At 47.1% G+C, this 12,453-nt stretch overlaps 1 protein-coding gene across 1 annotated transcript in view; it reads right to left on the minus strand.

Annotated features, from left to right (window-relative positions):
• Positions 1–12,453, minus strand: part of Tsnare1 (t-SNARE domain containing 1) — a 460,462-nt gene that overhangs the window by 404,649 nt on the left and 43,360 nt on the right. Inside the window, exon 2 of the mRNA XM_013520010.1 lies at positions 3,672–3,912. Coding sequence (XP_013375464.1) covers positions 3,672–3,883 — 212 coding nt within the window. The 5' untranslated portion in view covers positions 3,884–3,912. The remainder of the gene's footprint in view (positions 1–3,671; positions 3,913–12,453) is intronic.

Below are 12,453 nucleotides of genomic sequence, written 5' to 3' on the forward strand. Positions count from 1 at the left end.
TGGGCCCAGAACCAAATCAGATGTAAGAATACATGCTGTATGATTCAGGAGCATAAAACTGCAGAGATCAAACACACAATGGCAAAGGAGATTAGTGGAGATTACGGGAGGAAGTGGTTGACCAGGCAGGGACAAAAGAACCATCTGAGGCCACCAAAGTGGTCTTTCCCTTCACTGGGGTAAGAGTTATATGGGTCTGTTGTTGGGCAAATCTCGCTGAACTGATGAGAACATTTATGGATACTATGCACTGTGCACCAAACTTCAACAAAATGAGGGTGGCAATGGGTGAATCACAAGCACACACGGAGCGCTGTGCTCTGCTCCCAGCCCAGTACTCACCTCCACCTCCCACCACCATCCTGCCTGGCTTCCTGGTGCTCAAGTCCCCAGCCCATGACCCTCCAAGCCCAAGGCCAAGTGTGAGGGAGAGCCTCCCAAAAGAGCTCTGCTCTATCACACTGCTCCTACAGAGGGGGTGCCTTCCAGGCTACCTTGACCTCTGAGTGTCTGGACTGGGATTCAGCACAACCACACTGGCCAGAAATGGTGGTTAAATGACAGTATAAACTCACAACAGAGGGAATCCACAGCAAACACCATCCTGATACCAGCTAGCTATCTAGCTACAAGCCCCAAGCTAACTATCAGGTTACCAAGGTACCACAACCCTGACAAACTGTGCACTGTGCTTTTTCATTCCACCCCATCAGAGCAATTGGTCAACTTGTACACAACACTGTAGAAACAGTCCATACAGTACACAGGACCCATAGCAGAGAAGGGGAGATTTGTTTCAGGCCTACTGTACATGTGTGGGCATTGATGCAGTACATTCCATGTTCCATAATGACCAAAGCAGCCTTGGAGGGAGGTGCACACCCATTTTGTAAATGAGAAGGCTAAATTCCAAGAGTTATACACCAGATACAAAGGCACATAGTGTAGGTGCCCTTTATGGAAATGGCTAGGACAGGCAAAGCCAGAAGCAAAAAGCAGACCACTGGTCACTGGAGTTGGAGGCAGAGAAAGGGGTTCAGTGTTAAAGGACATGGGCTGCCTTTGAGGTAATGAAGATGTTCTGGGGTGAGATGGTGGTGACAGATACAAAACACCCAGAATGTACTGGAAACCACCTCATTGCACACTGTAAAATGGGTAAAGTAGTGAGTTTTGATATGTGAATATTATCTTAATAAAGACATTGAATTAAATTAAATTATATTAAATTAAATTAAGTTAAAAGGTTATGCCACTCTCTAAAGGCCTAGCACTGGGAAAGATAGGGCTAGGCCTAGTGGCTTCTCTCTGTGCCAAGTGAGTAAGCGAAGCCCTCTTAACCTTGGCCTTTCCATGGCACAAGCAAGAACCCTGTATTAGCCACTTTCCCATCACCGGGACAAAATACCCACTGCCCACAATTTGAAGGAGGACAGGTTTATTTTGGCTCATGGTTTCAGTCCAAGGTCAGCTGGCTCCAAGGCAGGAACAGGATGCCAGAGGCACCTGGCAGAGCAAAAGGTGATCAACCTATGGTGGCCAGAAAGCAGACACAGAAGGTAGAGGCCAGGGACAAGAAGACACCCTTCTAGGTCACACCCCAGGGACCCAGCTCCAATCAGACCCACCTGCCGAAAGCACATTCAGCTACTGAACTATCAATGGATGAATCCACTGATGAGGATAGCTCTCTCATAACCCAGTAATCGTCCAAACATGAGACTTTTGGGGGCCAATTTAGATCCAAAGCATAACAGACCCCACTGTCTGAACTTCAAGTGGCCTCCTAGCCCTCAGCCTCAGAGATTCCAGGGCCCCATGACACCCTCCAGCACACGCTAGCTCCCAGGGCACTATGTCCCACCAAGGGCATCGCAGATAACAACAGCCCAGATGACTCCCCAGGGTAAGGAAGAAGACACTATGAGGCAGGTGCTGGCATCAGAGAAAGGGACAGAGCACATGCCCACTAGTGGACCATCAGTGTTGGCTTCGCTTGGTTCTCAAGTTCTTTGCGTGTTTTCTGCAGCCTGTCTCAGAGCACTGTCAAGAGCCACCCTCTGGCCCCTGGGGCTTGAGCACCTGCTTAGAACCTCTTACAGGCACTGCTAGTTTTGCCACTTCCTGTGGCAGAAGACACGTTTGTCCTCACTGAACACATACCTGGACATGGGAACAGCACTAATGGATGTCCCAAGGATAGCATCAGTCAACCAATCACAGTCCTGAGCTCTAGGGCCCGGCCAATCCAAGGAATGTCATGTCTGGGCAGCTTCCACAACAGAACAGAGCCTTCATCCCTCTGCACTGGGATCTCACTCAGGGGCTCCTTCCTCAGGCAGCTCATCTCATGCTTCAACAGCCCAGGGACTGCCCACATCTGTTCCCCGCCAGCTCCCCACAGCTCCCCAGTTGCCTGGGTCCCCATGCTTACTCACAGGACATGAGGCTTGCACTGACCTCCTGGGAACACCACACTTTCTGTGGAATGGGCTTTGCCTGAGCCTTAGAGTGCTCCAGGAAAAGCCCATTGTGACCTGGGAAAACCCTTCCTCCTCCCAGCTCCCACCCCACTTTGCAGGGCTGGATCTGACAGGTCTGATCTCTCTACCGGGTATGAAAAACAGTAGCAGAGCTAAGTGTGGTGGCACATCCCTACAATCCCAGCTACATGGGAGGCTAAAGCAGGAGGATCATCTGAGCCCAGGAGTTTCTGCTCAGCCTGGGCAGCACAGTGAGTGACATACTATCTCTTAAAAAAAAATAAAAAATAAAAACAGATACAAAGAATATATTTGGCACCAATGATCTGAAACCAGGTCATGAAACCAGCTTAAGAAGTCACAATAGTTTTGATGGATAGGATAGGATGGGGTGGGATGGGGTGGGGTGGGCAGGAAGGGATTGGGTGGGTCAAGACAAGACAGAAAAGACAGAGAAGTAAAAGCCCATAGAACTCCACTAAGGTAGGCAAGCACATCTTTGACATGCTTGTACCTCAGCTATGTGCCAACACTGGGTTACAGCTCAGATGTACTACCCTCCATGCTCATGGTCCAGCACAGTGACTGGATGACCATGAAAACTATGCTCATTTGCACACTCAGCTCAGATCTGGGATTTGGTTAGGGAGAGGGTCCAGGCAAGAGCTGGGCAGGAAGTCAGGCGACTTTTGAAGTGCTCTTAAGACTTTAAAAATGTTTGCAAATCATGAACAAATAGATGGATGAATGAATGAGGGAGTAGAGCAGAGGAAAAATGAATAAGAATATCCCAGACAGTAACAGTATGTAATAAAGAGGACAAGAAGGTAGAATAGGAGAGGTCGCTGTTGAAGAAGACACAGGTGGTATGGCCAGGCAGGGCCACCTTCCAGCAGGCCAAAGCAGCAGCCTAGGAACTTATCTCAGGGAGGATCCAGGCTGAAGGCTTCAATGTACAGGGCCTGGCAAGAGAAGGTCTTGGCCACTGTCTGCCCCATAGGCGTAAGGGCCAGAGCCCGTGGCTTGCTGGAGCCTGGGCCAGAGCCAGACGCTGCCTTCTGGAGGTCACCCAGCTTTTGCTGCACAACAGCATGCAGGTGCTAGCACTTGTGCTTCAAGTCGATGATGTCAAAGCAACAGTAACCCAGCACATTCACAGCCTGTAGAATGTGGCTCCACATACCGTACCTGCAGATGGGCTCAGCCTTCAGCAGTCCTGTGCCAAACAGCAGCTGGTGGTGCTTGCTGACCTTGGACACTAGCACTTCAGTCTCCTGCAGGCAGAAGTTGGACTTTCTCTTCTTGGCCCAGGTAGCAATGGATCCTGCCATCCAGTTGTGAGACCCAGCCACCAAGTCCTTCCTGGGGCTAGTGGCAAGTGGTGAGATGGGATCCACCATCTGGCCACCTTCAAGGATGGCCCCTCGCCCTGGAAAGGCACCAAAAGGCAAGTGTTTAAGGCCTTGGGCCTGGCAGAAGTGGCAGTTGCAAGGAAGCTCCTGGGGTACCTTCTCTGTAGGTTTTGCTTCAGGGCATAGTTACTTGCTCCTGGCATCCACCTCTCACCACTGGATGTCCAGAAACTTGGGACCCAGGCTCCCTAGCTCTGCCTTGCTAAGAGCCATCAGCTAAACACTTAACTTTTGAGCCACAGCACCCCATTTTCATGGACATACCCTAGGACAGTGATGGCAAACCTTTCAAAGACTGAGTGACCAAACTGCAACCCAAAACCATTTATTTACTGCAAAGTGCCAACCCTGCAATTAAACATGAATACTAGGGTTTTAGTTTAGAAAAAACAACTGTTATCTGATGCATGGCTGCTGGGGAAACTATGCCAAGATAGATGTCTCTGTGTGCCTACTGTGGCACGTGTACCAAAGATTCACCACCACTGTCCTAGATATCCTTCAACTGGAAACTCTCACCCACTGATGTTCCAGAATACCTTTTATACCTATCTCCCTGCCAAATGTATAACCTTATGAGTCAGGTGGGTACAGGCCATGGCTTCTGCTGTCATGCAGGCATCTGGAGAAGCAGGTTGATCTGCAGCATGGTCCCCTCCTCTCCATGGCCTTCCTACCCCAGCACACAGGGGCTCCAGACTGGGCCAAAAAACAGTGCCACAGTCTTCTTGTCTCTCTCCTCACACATAAGCTTTGCCACAACCAAACTTTGGCTTCATAGTCCCCCCGAGGCTCCTTGGGAGCTGCTCTGAGGGAAGCAGGGGGTATCCGTAAACCTCAGGAGTGAGAAGCACTGAAAAGCAATAACCCTGTCCTCCTTTTAGCACAGCACCCCTAGAAGCATCCAAAGGGGCCTGGGAAGGAACCCACCCAGGCTAGATCTATAGACGTCACCCTAGCTGTGCCTCCTCCATCACACTCCAAGGAGCCCATTCCCCTCATCAGTGACTCCACAGGGACAATCCAGGCTCTGAGGGCAAGGGGCCACACTAGCAGGTCCAGACCTCTGACGTGAGTACCACTTACTTGACGCTAATGGCTGGGCCTTGTTCGCTAAGCCTCCAGGGCCCCGACAGCCCTAGCTATCATGTGGCCTCCCTTTGCAGACTGGCCATGGCATCCACTGTCTGGGAGACGGGTGAGACCCGCTGCAGCCCATGGCCCAGCTTCATTACCTACAGGTAACACTGCCCAGGTACCCAGAGCCCCTGCCTGCTGTGCTCTCCCTCCTCCTCAACAAGCACTGCTGGTGGTCTCCCCAGTACCACCCAGACCCAGCATCTGAGTGAAAATATCTCGCTTCCTGGCCTCTGGAGTTCTGGATGTGACCACTGACTCTACAGCAGCTTGCACATTCTTCCACACACGCCTCCTGGGGGTTGCTCTCTGGTGATGTGCAGGGAAAATGGTGGATTCCGTACTTGGTCCAACATCTAGTGCACTCTACAGATAGCAAGGGACAGGCACAACTACTTCCAGCTTGATGATGCAAGAGGCTTGAGGTGCTGCTGAAGGAGCCAACCCCCATGCAAGGGTGCTATGGGCAGAGAAGCATCACTCAGTCCCACCCCCTCAAGAAGTGCTCTGACTGTCACGCTTCCCCAACGCCCCCTTTTGCTAAGTGTCAGCACTGAGTTCAGAACTTCAGGTGTTCTGGGTTTTTCTCTGAACTGAGGTTCTTCTGAAAGATGGCCCCAAACTAGGACAAACCTCCTAGACTGGGGCCTTCCAGCACAGCCCACAGTAGTCTTGGACTGAGACAAAAAAAATCACAAAAATGGAACACAAGGCTTTAGTATCATATATGACAAATGAAATTGTCCCAACACTCTAGCATGGGATTATAATATGTATTCTGTAAAAATACTGCCCCATGGCTTGCAGGAGGTAAAATACAAACAGCACTCTCAAATGGGTTGAGGGCACACTCTGCTCTGGCTCCCAGGAGGCCCTGGAAATCCGGTTGGCCCATGGAGAATGCTTCTTAATTTTTTCTGATACTTTTCATGAATACAAAAGACCTTCCTAGATACGTTCACTGATATTTGTGGATCCTCAGGTATGTCTTATAAAAGTACTTGCCATGTCTGACATCAAGGTATGACTTCCAGTCCACAAGCCCCCAGAGTCAGTGGCAGTGCTGTAAGCTGGGCGGAGGCCACCACATTCTCACTTGGTCCTGCTGTTTAGGCCTCATCCCCTGAACCTCCAGGTTTCCATCAAATGGCCACAGGCCTGTATGCCTGTCTGTGACCTGCTCTACTACAGGCCACTCTGTATGAGGTACATAGGGTTTCTAAGAAACCATGCCTCGGCACATGAAAACTGATGTGTCTGGCTTAGAAGCACTTTCTGACCTCATCAAAAGCTCCATAAAATTCCCAAAAGAACACAACCATCCTGGCTCAACTCCATGCTGGGCTCTAGATGTAGCAGCACTTGGAAAGCGGTCTTTGCATAGGTGCAAACTTTAATACAAACCCTCCGGCCCTTGTACAAACCCTCAAGCCCAGAAAAGGAGTATGAAAGGACACCCTGGTCAGCCCACACTCTGCATCCTCCAGGAGGATGCTGCAGCCCAAGGTGACAGAGAGGGAAACCCTACCTCAGAGGCTTCTCTGGGTTCTCTAAAGATGACAGAGGTTGCAAAAGACTACATCACCCTCCGTCTGACCTGTAGGCAGTCCTGCTTCAAAACTCTCCTGGACTCAGACTCAGGAAGGGGCTCCTGGCTCACTATCCTGGAATATGACTCACAAGTGTTTCAGATTTCTCCCTAGAGTAAGTTGACGTTGGGGGGAAGAGAAGAGAAAGATGCACATGGAGAGAAAGGTGTGGTCTTACTGATTCTGGGATGAATGCTCCACAGGGCAGAGAACTGAAGCACATGGGCTTATAAGACAATAATAGAAAAACTACTATATTTGGGGTTCCTGGGGAGGGAGAGGTCCACGTTCAACATAGATACAGTCCTAGGCACTCATGCCTGGGAGGGAGGCACTGGCCTAGGCTGAGTGTCTAAGTGCCTACATGACACAGCCCTCTCTTAGGAAGGCAGGACCTGTGTCTCCTGCTCTCCCCCAGGGCCTGAGTTTAGAGTCTCTTGGCAGGCCTCCCTCCCCAAGCACCCACCCACACTCTCCCACAGGAAACAAACTCTCTAGGCCCCCAGCCCACCCTAGCAGTTCCTGCTTAGGATGAAGATGTACAGGAGAAGGTGCAGGTATTTGGTAGTCAGGGATGGGGCTCCACAGTGCCCTGTCCATCCTGAGAGGCCACAGGCATAGCCAGCAGCCACTGCCTAAGGATATCTGTCACCCAGTTATCTCCCCCCAAGTCCAGGCCCTGCCATAGCAATACCGTATCCCCCATGGTTTCCCCAGGCTGATTTGCTTTGCCCATCTGAATCACAGGAACCTCACACTTAGGGAATGGAAGGACAAGCCTGGGGCATTTATTGCTTTATTGTTATGATAACACAAATTATCAAAAGCAAGTTAAGTGCAAACAATCATAAATTTAGACTTAATACAAAAATAAAGATTATTTGCAACTAAAATGTGCTGAGATAAATACTAACCCTGGAGGTTAGGGAGAAGGTATGTTACACAATCAAAATGTTGTATATATGGTTTTGTTTCTTTGCTTTACTTCATTTATAATTAATCATACCATGTAGGGAGGTCACTCATGTGACTTCAATGAGGACATCAAAGTCCATCACGGATTGCCACTTACCCCCTTGTTGCCCTCAAGCTGGATATTTACAGTACTTCTGAATGCCACTCTCTTAAGTCACGGTGTGGACAACTCTGCCCACATCTCTAATTGTTTCCTAAAACAGAGTCCAAGAAGAGGCTGAGAAAGGGAACATTTGGGTTCCCTGAAGCTTGCTGCTGCTGCCTGGGAAGAGAGAGACTTTCGCCTCACTAGCGCCCCCTGCTGCTCACTGAGGTCCACGTTCCACCTGGGCCTGGCAATGGCAACTATGCCTATCTTAATTTCCATCTCTCTGGTTACCGGTGAGGCTGATATGTGACCCACGATCCCTATCTGGTCACAAACCAGGGCCATTTTTATGCAGACTTTGTGGGGGTTTCCCTTGTCTTTACTAGAATTCTTTAGCAACAGTCTGCCAGTTGGTTTTGCTGTCTTTACCTGTGGAACATTTAGATAAAGGGCCCTAGAGCACTGCATCATTATTTAGAGAATGATGGCATGACCTTGGTGCCAAGCAGAGACTCTGTAAATGTAGCTGCTCTTGGTCCTCTGGTTATCTGGTCTTTCCCAACGTCCTGCCTGTAAGGCCCTTCCCAGCCCTGGTGGCCTCCAAGGTCAGACCCCACAGAGCCTTTGCAGGCCACCCTGGGGCAGAGGAAAGCATGGAGAAGTCCGAGCCAGATTCCTACTCAGCATCTCTAATGAAAGTCATCAGCAAATCAAGACGATATCAATCCTTTTGTGATAGAAATGCAATTATGCTAGAAATCATTTTTAAGTGACAACTAGGGAAAAACACATATGTTTGAAAATGATGAAATCTAACTAGATAACTCTTCCCGGGTAACTCTTGGATTAAAGAAGGAATCATAACGGAAGTCAGAAAATATTCAGAACCAAACAAAATTTTTGCATTTTGAATTACTACATTTTTAAAATGTGTGATAATTCAACTAAAACAGTGTCTCTTTAGAAATTTACAATTTCAAATTGTTTTATTAAAAAAGAATAAAAAATCGAGTTATAAATATGAATGAGGTAAATACCCAAACTGAGAATCAGAACAGATAAAACAGCATCCACTCAAGAAAGGGGAAGAAAATGATGGAAATATAAGCAGAAATCAATCAAATTTTAAAATTAACAGGTACTAGAAGGATCAGTAAAGACTTACTTATAAAATTACCAAGTCCCTATCAATACTGATTATAAAGTAAGAAAACAAGGAAGTACAAATACTGTATAAGGAGTGCAGGGAAGTATGATTCCCATACTGACAACTTCACCCTCCCAGATCCCTAACGGTACAAAGCAGGCTGGTCCCTCCATAGGGAGCACCTCATTCAAACCTCACGCTGCCCAGGATGTGGGGCCATGTCTAACCCCATCTTAGATGGGAGTCACAAACTGTGGCAGCAGAGCAGTCAGGCTGGGGACCTAAGCAGGCTGCTCCCAGAGTCAGCACTCCAGCTTGCTGCCCAGTGCTATCTGACATGAGTCCTGGCAAGGAGAGGCTATCTGGACAATTTCATTTCAGTGAATTGAAAACCAGACACATTTCCAGAACAATGCCACTTAACAAAAACTGACCCAAGAAGAAAAAGAAAACATGTATATCCTTTTACAACTAGAAAAATTAATTAGAAATCCAACATCTTTCTATAGACAAAAACAGATTCACAGGAAAATCCCCCAAAATATTCAAGGTACATAATCCCATTCTTCCACAAATTCAGAGAATTTACACGTGATCCCTAATGTACAACAGTTCGACAAATTTTCTACTGTGATAGTGAGAAAGTGATATACATTCAGTACAAACCAGACTTCGAATTCTGAACCCTGATCTTTTCCCAGGCTGGCAATATGCTGTAAGATCTTCCCTTGTGTTGCTGACCAGCTCCCTATCAGCCACGTAATCAGGAGAAGAAACTACTGAAACTCAACTGTTTTGGGTTGCTGGAATCACTTAGATATAGTGCCTTGCGGCTTTGCATCCCACCATGTCTAGAAAACCCTCATGTGTGTGTACGTGGGATAGTCGGCACTCTAAGACAAAGCTGTGTATTAGATGATTTTGCCCAACTTTAAGCCACCATAAGGATCCTGAGCCCATTTAGGTAGTGCAGGCAAAGCTGTGGTTGATCTCCAGTACTTGAGGCACACTAAGCGCATTCTCTTGACTCACAGCAGTTTATGTGACACCATCATAAGTCAAAGAGCATCTGCAGTTGCCATTTCCATCCAGCACTGAAACAGAGGTTCCAGCCAGCTCAATAAGGGAATAAAAAACATGTAAATGGTGAAATCATTAGAAGAGGAAAAAGCCACCATTATTCACAAATGGCACCATCTATATAGAAAACTCAAAAGATTCCAAGACTGTAAATCATTACAATTAATAAAAAGAGTTTAGCAAAATAGTTTGGATGTAAATCAGTAGACAAAAAATTCATTACACTTCACAGGAAAAGTGTGGTTCCTCCACAAATGAATTTAAGGGCAAAGAAATGTAAGGGCTTAAATAAACTTAAGGATGGGACTCTGGGAATGAGAGGGGTTCAGAAGCTGTATCAGTGTATGCGCCTGCCCGGCCTACCACACATGAACAGCCTGAGAGCTCAATGACAGCCACAAGGCACAGAGAATCAGAACAGGGACCTGGCACTGTGGTTGAAATGCGGTATGGCAGTGGAGATGTGGTCACACATGGGAGTCCATCTCACTAGAGCCACACTGAGACCCGGTGTCTGACACGGAAGGGAGAGCAGCAGGGTGCAAATGAGACTCAGTCAGAAGTGAGTGAGCAGCAATGACAGATGATACAAAAGAAAGGCCCTGGGAGTCACTATGTCATTATGTCTACTTTCATGTGTTTGAAAGTCTCCTTGCTTAAAAAGGTAAAATACAAAACATTTTAAAATTAAATAAAACCTGTGGACTTTGCTTTAAAAAAAAAAAAAAAAAAACAGCTGCATGTATACACCAGCAATGAATATTTGGAAAAAATGTAATTTCAGAATGGTATCACTGGTAACAGCAGCAAAAATATGTTTTTATTCTGTTGCAACACGTTAAGAAAACTATGCTAAGATCATTATGAGGACCATTGTAAGACATGAAAGAAGACCCAGCAAATACAAAGACATAACACATTTATAGACTGGAAGACTCAGAATAATGATGATGTCAATGCCCCCCGCATTAATCTAGGGATACAAAGCAATTCCAATCAAACCCACAACAGTTGGACAAGGTGATTCCAAACTTTATGTTCAGTAATGGAGAGTCAAAAACACCCAAGAAAGTTCTGTAGAAAAATAACAAGGGCAACCTGTGCTGAAAGACACTGAGAATTATAATATAGCTATAGAAATTAAGACGGATTTTGACACAGGAATAGGAAACTGGTGGAGAGAACCTCTATAGAAACTGCTCTCATAGAGTTGGCACTATAGGTCTGCAGAAAAATGACAGATTAAGCAGTCTAGACAGTTTGGACTGCTTATCCCACCACCTTATCCCACCTCACACCACCAACAAAAATCAATTCCAAGTGATGAAACACATATGAAAACCAGTTATGCCCTCCCTAGTGGACAGTGAAGGATAATATCATTATCATCTTCTGATAGATTTTATTAAACTAAACAGAAAAATGCAAACCATAATGGAAATAATGGGTAAGCTCTGCTTGGTCAGCAAGTACCATGATGAAGAGCAGGTCCACACTAGACTGGGGCCTCCACAGCACAGCTGACAAGGGTCTCATTTCCAAAACACAGAAGTCTTGCAAATCACTAAACATAAGACAAGCCCAAGAGAAAGATACACAGAAAGAGTTACTGGAAAGTGAAGACCCAAACGCCTGATAAACACATGCAAAGATCTATGGATCCTATCATGGGTCATGGATCCATAGATTCCATCATGGATTCCCTCAGTCACAGAAAAATACAAATCCAAGACAGGGGAGACCATTTTACAACCCCCTCCAGCTAACAAGTCACCAACTGACACCACTGGGCCCTGTCAAGGACATAGGAAAGGGAGAGCAGGCACAAGCCCTGGCTAGAGCACAGTGAAGGAGGAGTATGGAGGAGAAGGAGCATAGAGGATTGTGTGGAGGAAGAGGAGAAAGAGCAGAGAAAGAATGTGCAAGAGGAGGAGATCATTGGAGGGGCAAAAGAGGGAGAGAGTGGAGGACAAGCTTGAAAGAAGCGAGCAAAGGAGCACTAACTAGGATTTTGATTCTCCTCCATGCCTGGGAGCCTCTGGACAGCATCCTCAGGGCTCGGCAACATGAGCAACAAAGGCAAAGGCAAGGAACAGGAAACAATTTCAGTGTCCATCAGACATGGAACAAGCAGGATGCCATGGTGTGGCTGCAGAGCCCAATATGGACCAGCAGGAAAAATGAGAGCATGATGGCTAGGGGCCGTGCCACAGACCGTCAGGAACAAAGTACATAGAGGCAGTAAACCACAGCATAGTAGTATGATCCCATTCAACTGAGTTTAAAACCATTCCACTGTTAGAGACATACACATGAAAGTAAAACTAAGAAGGGAAGCAAGAAGCAATAAACATAGCATTGAGGGGAAGGAGGGAAGGAGACGGGTTGGGAAAAGGCAGGTGACAAAGGGGTATCAAAGTCACTGATATTTAAACTGTGATCTATGAATCTCTGCACATCTGAACTACATACAAATATGTGCGCACACACACCATACACTCACATCCTTGTACCTCCAGCATATCCTGAGAACACATCCTGA

Source organism: Chinchilla lanigera, unplaced genomic scaffold, assembly GCF_000276665.1.
Source record: "Chinchilla lanigera isolate Chin_1 unplaced genomic scaffold, ChiLan1.0 scaffold00053, whole genome shotgun sequence".
Classification (NCBI taxonomy): domain Eukaryota; kingdom Metazoa; phylum Chordata; class Mammalia; order Rodentia; family Chinchillidae; genus Chinchilla; species Chinchilla lanigera.